The sequence below is a fragment of the Schistocerca nitens genome, chromosome 4 (genome assembly GCF_023898315.1).
Source record: "Schistocerca nitens isolate TAMUIC-IGC-003100 chromosome 4, iqSchNite1.1, whole genome shotgun sequence".
Classification (NCBI taxonomy): Eukaryota; Metazoa; Arthropoda; class Insecta; order Orthoptera; family Acrididae; genus Schistocerca; species Schistocerca nitens.
Window position 1 is genome coordinate 109,602,388 of NC_064617.1, and position 18,144 is coordinate 109,620,531.

An 18,144-nucleotide genomic window follows, 5' to 3' on the forward strand; every position below is an offset into this window, starting at 1 on the left:
GTTCGAGTCCTCCCTCGGGCATGGGTGTGTGTGTTTGTCCTTAGGATAATTTAGGTTAAGTAGTGTGTAAGCTTAGGGACTGATGACCTTTGCAGTTTAGTCCCTCAAGATTTCACACACATTTGAACATTTTAGATACATGAAATGTGTTATTGTTACACAAACGACCCTTACGAGCTTAACGGATCATAGCGTGGAGACGCAGTGGCCGAATACAATTAGTATTCTGCTATTTATACATTTGCGAATTGTTACAGAGCTCCTGACATTAACTGCCGATGATCGCGAAGCGTTTTGCGAAATTTAATGCAAGCGCGGAACCGTAAATGATATGGCCACAGTCTCCAAGCTACGAAACTATTTCGCCCGTAAATAACAGATACAGGCCCCGCAGAATTTATGGTTGTATTAAAAGACGTAGTCTTCTCTAAATGTTACACCATTTTTGTAGAAGTCAATTTGGCCACTAACAAAATTCATCCACCATCAGCAATAGCCGTCTGCTCCAGTGAACTTTAGCAGTTTTCCTTCCAGTGATTTATTTTAATTTCTACTGAAAATCAAATTTTAGTAATCTTGCGTGAGCAGCCCGATCGAGCTGGTCCCACAGATTCTCGATTAGGTTTTCATCCGGCAGTTTGGTGGCCAGGGGTGTACGGTAAACTCATCGTGGAGCTCTTTTTTTTTTTTTATTTTCACACACGTACACTTCGAGTTGTGTGTCATGTGGCGTTGCCTTACTGCCAGATGCCATCGTGTCGAGGGAAAGCAAACTGAATGTACGAGTGGACATGGTCCTCACGGATAGGTGCTTATTTGTGTTGATCCATTGGGTCTTCGAGAATGACGAGATCGCCCAGGGAATGCTACGAAAACATCCCCAGACCACTCAGCCAGAGCTATAACTTCGTTCACGTGGGACACCGCCAAAGATAAGCTGCAGAGATCGGGCGATGAGGGATTCGCCGCTGAGACGGCCCGCGCCGATACCACGTGTTGCTGGACCTTGCTCCTGCCGTGACGTCACGAGAAGCGACGCCCGTGATGTCTGACAGAGCGCGGGGCGGTCGCCTGTTGCAACAGCAGACGCGCGCCGCCGGCTACACGTGCAGCCACAGCTACAGAGACAGAGACAGGTAGGCGGCATAGCGCTGCGCCATTGCAGCTGCCAAGCGTGTCGAGGCCTACCCGCTAGGACTCTTTAATATTTTTAACAGCGTCGATATTCCGATATATCGATATTTAAGGGACATCATTGTCAACGCACGATACATCGAGAAAATACATCGACATGTACTATCGAAGTAGCGGCCTATAAAATGTCGGCTGTATATTGTAAATATACTGCTAGTTTTAGAGCTCTATATCTAAGTATTGATCTATTATTAAACATTTCGTACATCAACTTGCTAGCAGCCTGCTTATCCCTCTTAGAGCAAGAACTGAAACGAAAACGATGCACGTTCACATTTGGCGATAATCGCTTTGCTAACAACGGCAACTGCATGTAAGCCGCACAATAAAATGTGTCCAATGGGTCCAGCCTTCTGTTTCGTCACACATCGGATTTGTGCTGAACATTTCATGTCGACATCCCAATTTTTTCCATTAATGCAAACGCCAGCGGCCTAGCAGTTGTGTGATGAAGTTAAACGTTGTAGTTTGTGTTGGCAGCGCCGAGGGCCGATTGCGTCAGCATTTCCCCCTCACATGTCTCCGCCCACGGCAAAGACCGATCTTCTTATTTAGATTTTTGTTCATCATTTTCAGCAGCTGCTCTTGAAGAGTGCCGATGTGAAGAAATAGCACAGTTGTTGCCTTAAAAATTGTTTTTTAAAGCTACTGGTATGCTATTTCTTCACTTTAGAAATCTTGTTATTCCATTCACGCCGCCAGCTTCCAGTGAATCGGACTTCTTCTTTCGCGCCACCTATATTTGCTTCACACAGTCAAAGAGAAAGACTGAACATGATGAAAGCTCAAAAAATACTAACACTCCTTCACACACTGAAAGTAAAATTATATTCTATTACAATTTCAAATGATCAGTTTCAAACATTTATGGTAAAGTGCGAAAAAATATAAAATAAAAATAATCACACCCAGTATAACCATTTCAGTATCGATATATCAATATCTCTGTCCTGTAGTCTGCATTAACGTATCGATAATACCTTGTCGTCATTTCAATGTATCGATTAATCGATATTTACTTCAGCGCTACTACTGTGAGCGACTGCTGCAGCCAATATCGGCGTCGGTAATCGGACAGCATCTAACAATCCTGGCTTACACCACAGTGAATGCAAGTAAACGCAAGCGAACGAGCTATTGCAGACAGTACGCCAGTGTTCGCTACCACTCACTACAACCTATGAATTAGCGTTTACATTACAACACTGGTTCCCAACCTTTGGACAGCATTACCCCTGAGTGCAGTCAGGTATTAGTTGCTGCACCCAGCCCCCTTTGAAAACTTTTATTTTTAAAGGGATAAAACGTAACTGATATTTACATTTTGTAGGTGTTTTATTAAACCACGTACTAATTACTGGACTGCTTACTTCTGGACTGGCATAAATTGAAAGACTTCACGTTACTAACGCTTTGTGTCCGATTCAGATTACTAATGGTTTGTGTCTGACCACTGCCACTAATAACAGTAATTAATAATAATACTGTTTACACCGCTATAGTAGCCAATATGTACTCACTGATGTGTTGTGTTTGATTGTATATGTATTTACTGCTGCTTTGTGTTTCAAAGCATCAGCAAAAAATTTCCAACAAATCTACAAACACGTTTTCCCGACTGCAAACAAAATGACTTTGTGGCCAGCTCAGGTAGAATTAACGTACTTGTAGCTTAAATCACTAATGGCAGTAGTATGCGAGAACACACTGTAGCTGGCCAGCACCTTGGGTGTTGACCAGAGTATCCACAAATATTATAAATATGTACGAGGGTATCCCAAAGTAAGGCTCCTATTTTTTTATAAGTGCATAGACCTGTTTATTTCTACAATGGTTTACATCAGCTTACAGCTTGAACATTTAGCTATTTTTCGACATAATCACCTTTTCTGTCGATGCATTTTTGTATAAGCTGAAGCAGTTTTTGTATGCCCATGTCTTACCAGCTCGCCGCCATACTGTTCATAAAGTTATGAACCTCTTCTTTCACCTCGTCGTCGGAGCCGAATCGCTTTCTGGCCATATGTTCTTTTAACCTAGGGAACAAGTGATAGTCACTGGGCGCCAAGTCAGGACTATAGGGTGGGTGGGTGATTGTGTTCCACTGAAACTGTTGCAGGAGAGCAACGGTTTGCCGAGCAATGTGTGGGCGAGCGTCGTCATGGAGAATGTGTGCGCCCTTGCTCAACAATCCTCTTCTCCGGTTCTGAATTGCCCGTTTCAGTTTTTTCAGTCTCACAGTACCTGTCAGCGTTAATTGTGGTCCCAGCGATTCAGCTGCGACGATGAGGTGAAAGAAGAGGTTCATAGCTTTCTGAACAGCATGGCGGCGGCGAGCTGGTATGACATGGGCATACAAAAACTGCCACAGCGTCTACAAAAATGCATCGACGGAAATTATTATGTCGAAAAAAAAGCTAAATGTTCAAGCTGTAGACTGATGTAAACCATTGTAGAAATAAACAGGTCTACGTACTTATAAAAAAATAGGAGAACTTACTTTTGGGATACCCTCGTATGTGGTTATGTTCAACATCTCCTCCTAAACCACTGGACCGATTTCAACAAACTTGGTACGCATGTGTCTTTCTGTCAGGCAACAATTGCTGTGGGTATAAGAACTACCTACCTGCCATAGTTTAGGAGATATGACGGCATAAGCAACGAGATGCGCCCAAAAATACTGTATCACCCGTGAAGTTTTAATACACTTATTCTTTACTACAGGGATTCTCTTAGAATCTAATCAGCTTAAGGAAATATCTGACATCGGCTGCTCTTTTGACAGCATTCAACTGCGAAGCACAACGGGCTGTAGACGAAAAAAAATGGCCATCTCTAGAGGTATGAAGAGGTGTAGCCATAGAGACTTCTACAAAATAGACAAGCGAAGCAGCAACTGCGCCCAGTGTTAGAAACTTTTTCGTAATTTAAATTGATCCCAAGACAGCTGAAACTCGCACACGTATTAAAACCACAACATACTGATACCGTTATTGACAAGTTAAACAATTTTTAAAAGATTCTAAGAGTATTTTGATCATATGTATTACGTGGGATTTTTCCTTCTTACACAGTTCAGCTGAGGATGCTGTTTTAATGCAGCGAAACGGGTTGTGGCAATAACGCTACCACCAATTACAACAGTCTTGCAGTTCATTTTACTTCCATCCATCATGACCTTGTCAGAACGGAAAATCTCGACAAACGAAATAGAACGCAGCGAGCTTGCAGGTGTCGTTGGTGCAGAGCTACTCAGAGTGGTCTTGATAACCAAAACCAGTGTTGTACTGGCGCCACAAAGTAGACAAACTGCGAACACTTAGCCATCGGGATGTTCAAATATGTGTGAGTTCCTAAGGGACCAAACTGCTGAGTTCATCGGTCGCTGGGCTTACACACTACTTGAACTGACTTAAACTAACTTATGCTAAGAACAACATACACACCCACGCCCGAGGGAGGACTCGAACCTGCGCCGGGAGGGGGCGCGCAATGCGTGACATGACGCCTCAAAACACGCGGCCACTTCGCGCGGTCCATCTGAATAGTGTATCGTGTTTAGCCAAGACACGACTTGTGCTACTGAGACGGTGTCCCGTGTTGCAGGATGGACCCCTCTGGCAAGGTGGCGCTGATCACGGGGGCGGCCGGCGGTCTGGGCAGAGCCTTCAGCAGGGCGCTGCTGGCTGCAGGCGCCAAGGTGAGTCGCTGCTTCTCCTCGTACCTCACTTACAGCCTCGGCACATACGGCGCCTAACAGCCTGAGCACTGCATGGCTAAAGCTACCAATACCTTGTTGTACAGACCTTCTGAAACATCCCCTAAGAAAAATTATTAATTTTCTGTGCTGGTAAACCTCTTACGTTGTTTGATTTTCAAACAGCTGAGCAAAACTGAACGTACTCAGACATTTCTCTCTTTACTTATTCTGATCAACAGTAAACTGACACACAATAGTCACCTAACGTTACCGCTGGATATATTTCGTAAACCACATCAAATACTGACGAACCGATTCCACAGAACGAACGTGAGGAGAGGGGCTAGTGTAATTGTTTAATACAAACCATACAAAAATGCACGGAAGAATGTTTTTTAACACAAACGTACGTTTTTTTTAAAATGGAACCACGTTAGTTTTGTTAGCACATCTGAGCATATAAACAAATACGTAATCAGTTCCGTTTGTTGCATTGTAAAATGTTAATTACATCCGGAAATATTGTAACCTAAAGTTGACGCTTGAAACCTCCGACGTTCAGTTGCGTGTTGTAACAAACACGGGCCACGGTCGGCAAGCAGCATCTGCAGGGACATGTTTACGATGACGACCGTGTTTACGAGTGTGGCTGTAGTGCACTGTTGTGGTTTGGTCTAGCTGCCGCAGTGACCGCATGTAGCGCTTGCTGCTATTGTTATTCTGCATTCGTCTCCGCACGCAGACCAACTGTAGTACACCGTGTTACCAGACGTCTGTGATAGTGTAGTGTTGTAGGAACTGTGACCATGGTGTATTCGAACTCTGAAAAGGCGGAGATGATACTCATCTATGGCGAGTGTTGACGAAATGCAGCTGAAGCCTGCAGGGTGTATGCAGAACGGTACCCGGACAGGGAGCATCCAACGTGCCGCACATTGCAAAACATCTACCGCCAACTGTATGCAATAGGTATGGTCGTAGCACGCAAACGGGTCCGTAACAGGCCCGTCACAGGAGAAGCGGGTGCAGCTGGTGTGTTAGCTGCTGTTGCCATGAACCCACACATGAGTACACGGAATATTGCGAGAGCCGGTGGACTGAGTCAAAGTAGTGTCATGCGCATACTGCATCGTCACCGCATTCACCCGTTTCATGTGTCGCTACATCAGCAATTACGTGGTGATGACTTTAATCATCGAGTGCAATTCTGTCAATGGGCATTAACAGAGAATGCGTTGCAGTTCTACCTGTTTACCGATGAAGCGGGTTTCACAAACCACGGGCAGTGAATCTACGGAACATGTATTACTGGTCCGTGGACAATCCTCGCTGGCTCAGACAGGCAGAGCGACAGCTACCGTGGACTGTAAATGTATGGTGCGGAATCATTGGCGACCACCTCATTGGTCCTCGCTTCATTGCAGGGGCCCAAACAGCTGCAACATACTTCGCGTTCTACAGAATGATCTGCCAACGTTGCTCGAAAATGTCCCACTGGAAACGCGTCGACGTATGTGGAATCAGCATGATGGTGCACCTGCACATTCCGCAATTAACACTAGGCTGACCCTTGACAGGATGTTCGACGGGCGGTTCATAGGACGTGGAGGACGCATAAATTGGCCAGCCCGTTCTCCTGATCTTACACCTCTGGACTTCTTTCTGTGGGGTACGTTAAAGGAGAATGTGTACCGTGATGTGCCTACAACCCCAGAGGATATGAAACAACGTATTGTGGCAGCCTGCGGCGACATTACACCAGATGTACTGCGGCGTGTACGACATTCATTACGCCAGATATTGCAATTGTGTGCAGCAAATGATGGCCACCACATTGAACATCTATTGGCCTGACATGTCGGGACACACTCTATTCCGCTCCGTAATTGAAAACGGAAACCACGTGTGTACGTGTACCCTACCCCTCATGGTAACGTACATGTGCGTCAGTGAAAAAGACCAATAAAAAGGTGTTAGCATGTGGACGTAATGTGCTGTTCCAGTCTCTTCTGTACCTAAGGTCCATCACCGTTCCATTTGGATCCCTACGTAATTCGGTGCTCTCCGATACACACGATCAAACAGCGGAGGAGTGGTACTCAAGCGTCAACTTTAGGTTTCAATATCTCCGGATGTAATTAACATTTTACAATGCAACAAACGGCACTGATTACGCATTTGTTTATATGTTCAGATGTGCTAACAAAACTAACGGGGTTCCATTTAAAAAAACGTAGGTTTGTGTTAAAAAACATACTTCCGTGCAGTTTTTTATGGTTTGTATTAACCAATTACACTAGCCCCTCTCCTCACGTTCGGTCTGTGGAATCGATTAGTCAGTATTTGATGTGGTTTACGAAATATATCCAGCGGTAATGTTAGGTGACTCACCCTGTATATATATATTATCGCAACGCAATCTGACTTTCAATAATCCCTACAAAAGAATGGCGCTGACTAACAATAACCTATACCTTTCATGAGTCACTTACCTCACTAAAATCTTCGTTACTTAAGCTACTCAAGACCACCTACAATAAATCAGACCTTAAGGCAGATATCGATAGTTGACAATATGGCGGCAATCGTGGGGGAAACAAACCAGCGTACTTGTGTTTCCATAACGCGTGTGTGTAACATTGTATACGTGACGTTCAAGAGAAGCGAAAGCATTTATTACTAGCTGTTATTTATGCTATATGCTGTGAATGTCGTCAAAAGTGTTACGCTAGAATTTATTTTCTAGATTCTGTAGTAAGTTCGGCATAATTTAAAGTGTAAACTGTTCTTGCGATGGTTCTTAATTGTTGTGTACCAGGATGTAAATCCAATTACGGCAAAACGTACGATACCTCAACATTTAAGTTTCCCAAGGAAACAGCATTGAGGAACAAATGGATTAAACTAATTCATAGGGATAATTTTGAAGTGAACGATAAAGTGGTGGTATGCATTAAGCATTTTGAACCTAAGTTTGTGGTTAGGGAAGACATTTTTCCTGTGGAAAATAGTGAACCAATACATGTGCCACGAAAAATACCAAAACTAACAAATGATGCATTTCCAACCATATTTTATAATCAGCCTTCTTATCACGCAGTACCAGTTCCTAAGCAAAGGAAGAATCCTGAAGATCGTGTTCAACAGCTACTGGAACGTGATGAATGTAGTTTCAGTAAGTGGTGCGAAAATGACAAAATACCTGACTTTCAGCATTTTAAAAGCGAAGTGCAGAAAAGGAATGTTTGTCCATTTACAATTTTAGTAAAGGATGACTACGTATCTTTCATTAAATTAAAGGATGATTCAGTCAGTGATGTGCCATTAGTTTCAGTGTGCTTCAAGATATCAAGTCCCTTGGAAGTAAAAGTGTTTCACAAAAATGTGTGTTTGCCTACGGAAACCTTGAAATGGATACTACAGTCTGGGGAGGAAGAGAACTTGAAATGTAACAAGTGGACGAAATTTGATAATCTGGTGAGTCACCTAAATGGTTTCACAGATAACTCTACTGGCACCATTGACAAGCTTATAATTTTAGTCAATGTTCCCAAACAAGCACTAAAAGCTGGTAGTGATTTTGACGCTGAAATAGCACCTAAAATAGAATTTGTTTTGGAGCAATTACAACTCGCAATAACAAGGCAAAGTAGATATTCTCCTGATCTTTTGATATGGGCAGCAACCATTTGCTTTTCATTTCCTGGTGCCTTCCATCACTTGAGAAGAACAAATGTGTTAACATTACCTCATCCTGTATATTTAAGGCAGTTTCTATACAAAATGGGTCCAAATAAACCTTGTATTGGTCCATCACAGGTAGCTTTTTTGAGGAAAAAAAATAAATTTCTTCAGAGAAGTGACAAGGTAATTTCAGTGATGCTAGATGAAGTTTATGTTAATTCAAAATTCTCTTATAAGGCAGGAAAGATACTTGGTGTTGCTGAGAATACTTCAGATACTACAACAGCAGGTACAATGCAGGTTTTCATGGCGTCGTTTTTACATTCTGATTATAAAGAAGTGATAGCTCTCTTTCCTGTAAAAAATGTTAATTCTGATACTCTACTGAAAATGACAACTGATGTATTAAAGTTAATGCATGAGCTTCAGTATGATGTTATATGCCTGATAACAGATAACCATAGCACAAATAGAAAAATGTATCAGCTTATGTGTGGTGGTACTTTACAGCCGTATATTACAAATCCAGTCGCTCCATCCAAATTTCTCTTTCTTCTGTTTGACAATGTGCACTTGCTTAAGTGTATCAGAAATAACTGGTTGAATGGAAAAAATGAATCCTTCATAATGCCAAATATTGAGGATACATTTGCTTTCATCAGTACCTTTCTACACAGTGATGAAGGGAATGCTGCATGTGAATATACTGTCAGTGAAGCAAAGTTTTCAGATTTGAGGAACCTGTTCCATTCTGAGAAAAGTAAACTGTTGAAACTTGCCGCAAAGCTAGTGAGAAAGGCAGTATATCCAACTTCTATTGAGAGACAGAATGTTACCCTTGCTCTCTGTGTTTTTGATTCTAAAAATGTGGCAGCACTAGAAATTTTGAAAAGTCAGGGGATTGAGATTACTGATGGCACTATTCAGTTTTTGAAATTGATCATTAATTTAGAATCACTGGACCTACTGACCCCAAACTTGTGTTTCTTGAAAATTTGAAAACATTTCTTGATATCCGGCATGCATTGCCTACTCATGGAAAATTAACCAATGAAACATATACTGCTTTCTCTCACACACTTGCAACAACAGTTCAGTTATGCAGATACATTTTAACACTTACAACTGGTCCTATATTCTTACAGCAAAATTATAAACTGATGCTTTGGAAGCAAGATTTGGAGCTTATAGAAGCCTAAGTGGGTGCACATGTAATGTTTCAGTTGAGCAGATCTTGGAATCTGAGAGGAAACTGAAAGTAATAAGTCTACTAAAGCTCAGATCTACTAAACATGGTGAATTTACATTAAATGATTTTGCAGCAAAAGTAAATTACAGCATAAAACACCAAACGTATGAAAATTTAGATAAATTAGAACCTGCTCTAGAGGAACTAGCAAACATTCCCATGATGGATGAAGACTTGAAAGTCTTGGTTTGTATTGCTAGCTACACCAGCAAAACAGTGCTTGAGAAGCTGCAAAAAGGTGGAAAATGTTCAGGCTGTGAAGAAATGTTGCAGACACAGGATGAAATTTTGTTGCAGTATGAAACCAAAGAACTCCTTTCCTATTTCAACCAGCTGAATCATGGGGGATTGAAGTGTCCTTCCTCTATAATGATTTCCTTGTCTTGTAATATATATAAACTTTTTCAAGTTCTGATTAGCAGCACATATGAACCAGAATTCCTAAAACTTGAAAATCAGAGATGCAGTACTTGCCTTAGGAATTGAATTGTGTGAAAATGCCGTTAGTAACCTCAGAATGTGTGCAAATGTGGCATTCCTTTAAAGACAATAATCAAGAAAGGTATTAAAGTACTTTCAAATATTTTTATTAATAATTACACAAAACTGTTGAATGAAAAGTGTGTTTCAAAGGAAATTGCTCGAACACTAGTCAAACAAAAAAGAGGAACTCACGAAGACATTACAGCAAAAATAACAAAATGCAAAGTGGCCAAGCTGAGCAGCAAATAAATCCAACAGGTACTCAAAATCAAACATTTCTAACATATTATGTAATGACAGTGACTAGAATTAACTGCATATTGTTTAATACAATTTTGAGCTTTAGTTACACGCTACATTTATTATTGCTATGGAGCTTCTATTGTGCAAATTATTATTAGTGTCCAAATATGCCATTTACATGTGTTTTGTAGAAGTTTTTTTGGATTTGATTTTGAGTTGCATCTCATAATTTTACTTCGTCATAGTTCTTATTACGTAATTTGTGGCTTTAGTGACAACTTTTTATTTAAGTTTGAAGATAGAAAAATACATAACAATACATTTCTTACGCAATTTAGAATCTACTTTCCATTTATGAAGTTTGTAAATTATTCGTATTAGGGTAGCCATCTTGGTTTCTGTGTTGTGGTCTGATGTATTGTAGGTGGTCTTGAGCTACTGCAATACAGCGTGTACCAATACTGCCAGCTAAATAAAATATTCTAACTACTGAAGGCACTAACTACTGGTAGGCATATAGTTAGCAAATGAAAGATTTTGATAGAGAACAAACAATGTATTTACCTTAATAGTGTTAATAAGTCATCTATATATAGAATAGAACGGGTGTTGGATGAGAAGTGTAAGTAGGTTTTTATGTTGGTAACGCCACGTAGCGCTCTGTATGAAAATCACTGACTGAGCTGTGTGCAAGCTGTGGCTGGTTGGCGTTGTTGGAATATTCGCTATTGTAGTGTTGAACTGCCCAACACTACAATAGCGAATATTCCAACAATGCCAACCAGCCACAGATTGCACACAACACAGTAAGTGATTTTCATACAGTGCGCTACGTGGCGTTACCAACATAAAAACCTAAACAGCCTACTTACACTTCTCATGCAACACCCGTTTTGTTCTATGTCTTTCTCCTTCTGAACCTCTCCTCTGCCAACTTTCATTATTATTGTTGTTATTACTATTATTTCCAAGGGCAAAGAAGATATCTCAGAATTCCTGCTTAGAAGTAAGAGAGAGCATGGAGCAGCTAATTTTGTCACATAAAATCACTGCATTCATAGAGAAAAAAAAGTCGGATAAGTTCGAGTAGGTCTTGCACACCGAGGGTTCTGTTCAAATTAAGTATGCTAACAGTTCATCCAACCCAGGAATCGAGGATATCGACGATTTTTGCCTTTTATCGATACAGGCAAGATATGCGTCTACTCATTGCTGAGAAAAAACGTATTCTTAACAGACACACAGTCGGATAACAAATGACAAAAAATTATTTTTTTTCCTGTTTTATAATTGTAAATCAATAATTTTTGGATTTTTTTTCTCTTGCTTGTACACCGAAACTCCGCTTCTTGCCAAATATCATGATTCTAGGCCAACGGGAAGTACCCCACAGACTATGATGAGTATGTTTGCGAGTATCAAACCGTGTGACATAAACGGTCGCATCTTTCCACTGCACTGACTTATAACCTTCAGCTTTTTACACTGACAAGGGACCATAGACTTCAGTAAATGACTTAAATTTCAACTTCATAACGTCTATCCGTTCCCGAGAAAAAGGTTTATAACAGTCTTACGGACAGACACACAGACGGATGGGCGGCCAACAAAATGACTCTGTAAGGGTTCTGTTTGTACCGACTGAGATGCACAACAAGAAAAAATACAGGAAAAATGCATGGAGGCTACGGTGCCCCAAGGGAAATAAATAGAAACGAAAGAGACGTAAATAAAATCAATTTATTTATGGGATATATGCATGAATTACTTACAGAATATATTCGATGGCAGCGTACTGCAAAAATATAGTCAATCTACAAAGGAGACTGCTTACAAATCGTTTGTGTGCCCTATGTTAGAGTATTATTAAAAAGTGTGGGACTCGTACCAAATTATACTGACATGGACACTGGAAATGTACGAAGAAAGGTGGTCCGAATTGTCACAGGTTTAAAACTTCCACGCAGAAAATGTGGCAGAACCGTTGACCATAGGCGCTAGCTATTCCGTGAATCCCTACCTGCAAACTTTCAAGAAACAGTATTAAGTGAAGACTAGATATATTAATCCGTCCCGTACGTATCTCGATCGCCAAGACAAGATTACAGTAATTACATCACGAGCAGAGCTATCTAAGCAGCCATTCTTCCCACGTTTCATATTGTGAATGGAACGGGAAGAAACTTTAACATGAAATAGCTTGCTAAGGAAGAGGAGGAGAAGGAGGAGCTTAGTGTTCAAAAGGCTCTGAGCACTATGCGACTTAACTTCTAAGGTCATCAGTCGCCTAGAACTTAGAACTAATTAAACCTAACTAACCTAAGGACATCACACACATCCATGCCCGAGGCAGGATTCGAACCTGCGACCGTAGCGGTCGCTCGGTTCCAGACTGAAGCGCCCAGAACCGCACGGCCACTCCGGCCGGCTGCTTAGTGTTTAACGTCCCGTCGATATCGAGGTCGTTAGAGTCGGAGCACAAACTCGGATTAAGGAAGGGTGGGGAAGCAAATCGGCCGTGTCCTTTCAAAGGAATCATGTCGGCATTACCCTCAAGTGATTTAAGGGAGGCACTGAAAACCTAAATCTGGATGGGCGGACGTGGGCTTGAATCCTCGTCCTCCCGAATACGAGTCCAGTGTGCAAACCACTGCGCTACCATACTAAACAACCTCTGTCATCCACTCCAGTGTTATGCAGAGTATGGACGTAGAAATATATCCATAGGAAGACAGTTCCCAAAATTACGAGGGTGAGTCAAATGAAAATCTTAAATTTGTAATAACAAATCCAAATTTCGCGCCGTTACCCTGGAAGTTGATAAGCGTGCTACAAACAGCGTGCAGAATGGCCTGTGGGTGGCAGCATAGTGCAGATGAACACATACCATCGCAGTATCAGTATAAAGATGGCCGCCCTACTTGCGACTTGCACCAGGGAAGAACAGCGTTCTGTTATGGTGTGAAACCTATTGAAATTCCCGACGAATGGAGGTTCAGTACGGTGATGCATGTTTGTCACAGCAGAAAGTCTACGAATGGAGTAGAAAGTTCACAAATTGTGTGGTTTCAGTGGAAGATGCTCCTCGTCCAGGTCAGGCACAACGAGTTGTGACTCCACAGATCATTGCAGCATTTGAATCCATAGTGAAGGAAAACCGCCGAGTGACACTGAATGACATTGCAGCATGTTTACAGATTAGTCATGGGTCAGCACATCGCATTGTCCATGATGTGCTCCAGTTTCACAAAGTGTAAGATGGGTGCCACGGCAGCTGATTCCTGAAATGAGAGAACGACGTGTTGATGCTTGTGAAAAACTTCTTCGGCGCTTTGAACGAGAAGGTTGTGGCTTCCTTGCAAGAATCGTTACTGGGGACGAAACCTGGATTCACTTCCACCAACCGAAAACGAAGAGAACGAGCAAGGAATGGCGCCATTCCTCATCGCCAAAACCAAAGAAGTTTCGAACAGAACCATCAGCAGGGAACGTTATGCTATCTCTCTTTTGGGACGAAAAAGGCGTCATTTTGGAGCATTACATGCCTAGAGGGACCAATGTCACCAGTGCATCATACACAGATCTCCTAAAAAATCATTTGCGGCCTGCAATCAAATCAAAGGGACGAGGATTGCTGTCAGCAGGTGTCCTTTTGCAACATGACAATGCAAGGCCCCACACTGCCCGTACAACAGTTGCAACAATCACAAACCAGCATTTTGAGTGTCTTCTTCATCCACCATACTCACCAGACCTTGCCCCAAGTGATTTCCATATGTTTGGACCACTCAAAGACGCAATGGGAGGAAAGAAGTTCCGTTCTGATGAAGAGGTACGCCACGCGGTGCATGAGTGGTTGCACGGACTACCAAAAGAATTTTTTTCTGAAGAAATTTATGCATTTTGTAAGCGATGGAGGACTTGCATTGAGTGTGGGGGAGATTATGTTGAAAAGTGAAACAACTTTGTACCACTTCTGCGCAATAAAAAATATTTAAAAAAATATTTAAGATTTTCACTTGACTCACCCTCGTAGAACAATTCTGTAATTTTTCTACTTCACAAGACCGTGTGCAGACGATATACAATAAACTATATGTCTGTCAGTCCCCCCTCCCGTATGAAAGACGTTATATTTAAATGTAGCAAAGGAAGAGAAATGATTGCAGCATTTGTCAGTTGGGAACATAGTTACAGAACAGAGCACTGAATATGTTACCACTCTGGTATTACTAGACTTTGAAAACGCATTTGAGTCAATTTTTTGGAAAATTGTGGTAAGGTCTTATGGGACCAAACTGCTTAGGTCATCGGTCCCTAAGCTTACGCACTACTTAATCTAACTTTGGACAACACACACACCCATGCCCAATGGAGGACTCGAACCTCCGACGGGCGGAACCGCGCGCTTTTGAGTCGGAATAAAAAGAACGCTGTAATAACAAGGTACTCATTATAATCAAGTTGATATATTGAAGAATGTAGGTAAAACTGGAATGGAGTTTTATCCTCAGTGTTATCATTTTGGATTATGTTGTCAAGGAGGCTAACATATCCGTACAACAGATATTGTTATCAACAGGGATGTGAGATTTCAACTAAGTGCTGCCTGAGCTCCAGCACGGGGTGCCATTAAATTAAAACGGCAGAAACAAAAACCTCCCATTTCTGCCTCGCTGCACTGCATAGCAGAGTAAATTCAGCTTGTAACCACAGCAACATCTGACGAGCATCACTGCCCTGTGGGCACGCGCATAAGGCCTGTCTCCGTGCCGGCCGGAGTGGCCGAGCGGTTCTAGGTGCTACAGTCTGGAACCACGCGGCCGCTACGGTCGCAGGTTCGAATCATGCCTCGGGCATGGATGTGTGTGATGTCCTTAGGTTAGTTAGGTTTAGGTAGTTCTAAGTTCTAGGGGACTGATGACCTCAGTAGTTGAGTCCCATAGTGCTCAGAGCCATTTGAACCATTTCTGAACCTGACTTCGTCTCCTGGAAGTGGACACGACTATCACTACATCCATACAGCTGTGAGTGCCCCTCCGGCGACGGCAAATCCCTGGTCTTGGCTCTGATTGTCAGTCGTCGAATCCTGTAGCAGTAACGACAGCAACTACCACCACGTCAAGGTGCCGCGTAGTTCTTTCGCTGAAATATTGCGTGGCTTGTGGAGTGTCATCCGGCGGCATACCCGAGAAATTCATTTGCAATAATATATACCTCAGTTCTACAGCTCGCACTAGACGCCAACACGGTAGTGAGGGACTCAAAATTGGAACAGGGCTCAGACAAAGAGATTTCAAGGCAGCAGTACTTAGACTGGGCAAAGGATGTAGGATTATGGAATCATGTAATAAACGGAAAACAACCGCTTTCTCCAAACGGCATTGTTCTTTTGGCTCCAGTGCAAATAAGTTTCAAAGTGAATGAAAAAAAAACTTAATGCATCGACGATTACGTCGCGGCAATTGAAAATCTGTGTGTAATTGAGACTGGGCACGGAATTACCTGGTTTACACGAGTACCCTTCGTACGTGTCGCTCTCTCTGAGCACACCACCTGACGTGACTGGTTATACTTTCATGGTCTCGCATCTCTCAGCATCCGGACACCGTTTTAACTTTCTTGCTCGCTTCACAGGAATTTTCAGAGTATGTGCGAGCGTTGCAACATTCATAGTGCCCGCTATTTACTTACAACTCACACAGAATATTTCAAACTTTTACTGTCCTTCACCGTGGTCGCCGGCAATGCGTATCACGCGAGCTGCCAACGATGTGGCTGTCGTTGGAGACCCTCAGCAGCACCAGCTGTGGTGATGTTCGAGTGGAGCTCTCTGCTCCCTGACGTGTCTCTCAAACAGTTATTCAATCTAGTACTAAAGCTGAAGTCACAAGGGCATATGTGCGGCGAGTGTGCTGCAGATCCCAGCGCCATCGATCCAACAACTTGGTCACAACTTCAGCCAAATACGCCTGAACATTGTGCTTTAAAATGACGAGTGGTTCACGCACAAAGTGTCGCCGCTTCTTTCTCTCAGTTGGTCGCTGGCTGTGTTCCAAGAATGAACAACTTAGAGAGAGACTTCGCCCAACATTGTTCAGGACTGAGCTCGGACGCCTACGCCCTAGGGTGTGCACGACTTGTTCAATCGATTGTATGAATATCAAGAGCTCAGATGGAAACCCAGTTCTAAGTAAAGAAGAGAAAGCAGAAAGATGGAAGGAGTATATAGAGGGTGTGTACAAGGGTGATGTACTTGAGGACAATATTATTGGAAATGGAAGAGGATGTAGATGAAGATGAAACGGGAGATATGATACTGCGTGAAGAGTTTGACAGATCACTGAAAGACCTGAGCCGAAACAAGGCCCCTGGGATAGACAACATTCCGTTAGAACTACTGATACCCTTGGGAGAGCCAGTCCTGACAAAACTCTACCGTCTGGTGAGCAAGATATATGAGATAGGCGAAACACCCTCAGACTTCAAGAAGAATATAATAAATCCAATCCCAAAGAAAGCAGGTGTTGACAGATGTGAAAATTACCGAAAAATGTTCAAATGTGTGTGAAATCTTATGAGACTTAACTGCTAAGGTCATCAGTTCCTAAGAGACACTAGTTAACCTAAATTATCCTAAGGACACACACACACCCATGCCTGAGGGAGGACTCGAACCTCAGCCGGGACCAGCCACACAGCCCATGACTGCAGCACCTTAGACCGCTCGGAAAATTGCCGAACTATCAGTTTAATAAGCCACGACTGCTACACGAATTCTTTACAGACGAATGGAAAAACTGGTAGAAGCCGACCTCGGGGAAGATCAGTTTGGATTCCGTAGAAATGTTGGAACACGTGAGGCAATACTAACCCTACGACTTATTTTGGAAAATAGATTAAGGAAAGGCAAACAGACGTTACTAGCATTTGTAGACTTAGAGAAAGCTTTTGACAATGTTGACTGGAATACTATCTTTGAAATTCTGAAGGTGGCGGGGGTAAAATACAGGGAGCGAAAGGCTATTTAAAATTTGTACAAAAACCAGATGGCAGTTATAAGAGGAGCATGAAAGGGAAGCAGTGGTTGGGAAGGGAGTGAGACAGGGTTGTAGCCTATCCCCGATGTTATTCAATCTGTATACTGAGCAAGCAGTAAAGGAAACGAAAGAAAAATTCGGAGTAGGAATCAAAATCCATGAAGAAAAAAAAAAACTTTGAGGTTCGCCGATGACGTTGTAATTCTGTGAGAGACAGCAAAGGACCTGGAAGAGCAGCTGAACGGAATGGACAATGTCTTGAAAGGAGGATATAAGATGAACCTCAACAAAAGCAAAACGAGGATAATGGAATGTAGTCGAATTAAATCGGGTGATGATGAGGGTGTTAGATTAGGAAATGAGAGACCTAAAGTAGTAAATGAGTTTTGCTATTTGGGGAGCAAAATAACTGATGATCGAAGTAGAAAGGATATAAAATGTAGACTGGCAAAGGCAAGGAAAGCGTTTCTGAAGAAGAGAAATTTGTTAACATCGAGTATTTGTATGGAGTGTGGCCATGTATGGAAGTGAAACGTGGACGATAAATA

The 18,144-nt window shown here is 42.3% G+C and overlaps 1 protein-coding gene across 1 annotated transcript in view; it reads left to right on the plus strand.

The window, feature by feature from the left end:
- Positions 1-1,013: 1,013 nt before the first annotated feature.
- LOC126251729 (15-hydroxyprostaglandin dehydrogenase [NAD(+)]-like) overlaps positions 1,014-18,144 on the plus strand; it is a 53,165-nt gene continuing 36,034 nt past the window's right edge. The window contains exons 1-2 of the mRNA XM_049952333.1: positions 1,014-1,136; positions 4,804-4,897. Of these exons, the coding sequence (XP_049808290.1) occupies positions 1,045-1,136; positions 4,804-4,897 (186 nt within the window). The 5' untranslated portion in view covers positions 1,014-1,044. The remainder of the gene's footprint in view (positions 1,137-4,803; positions 4,898-18,144) is intronic.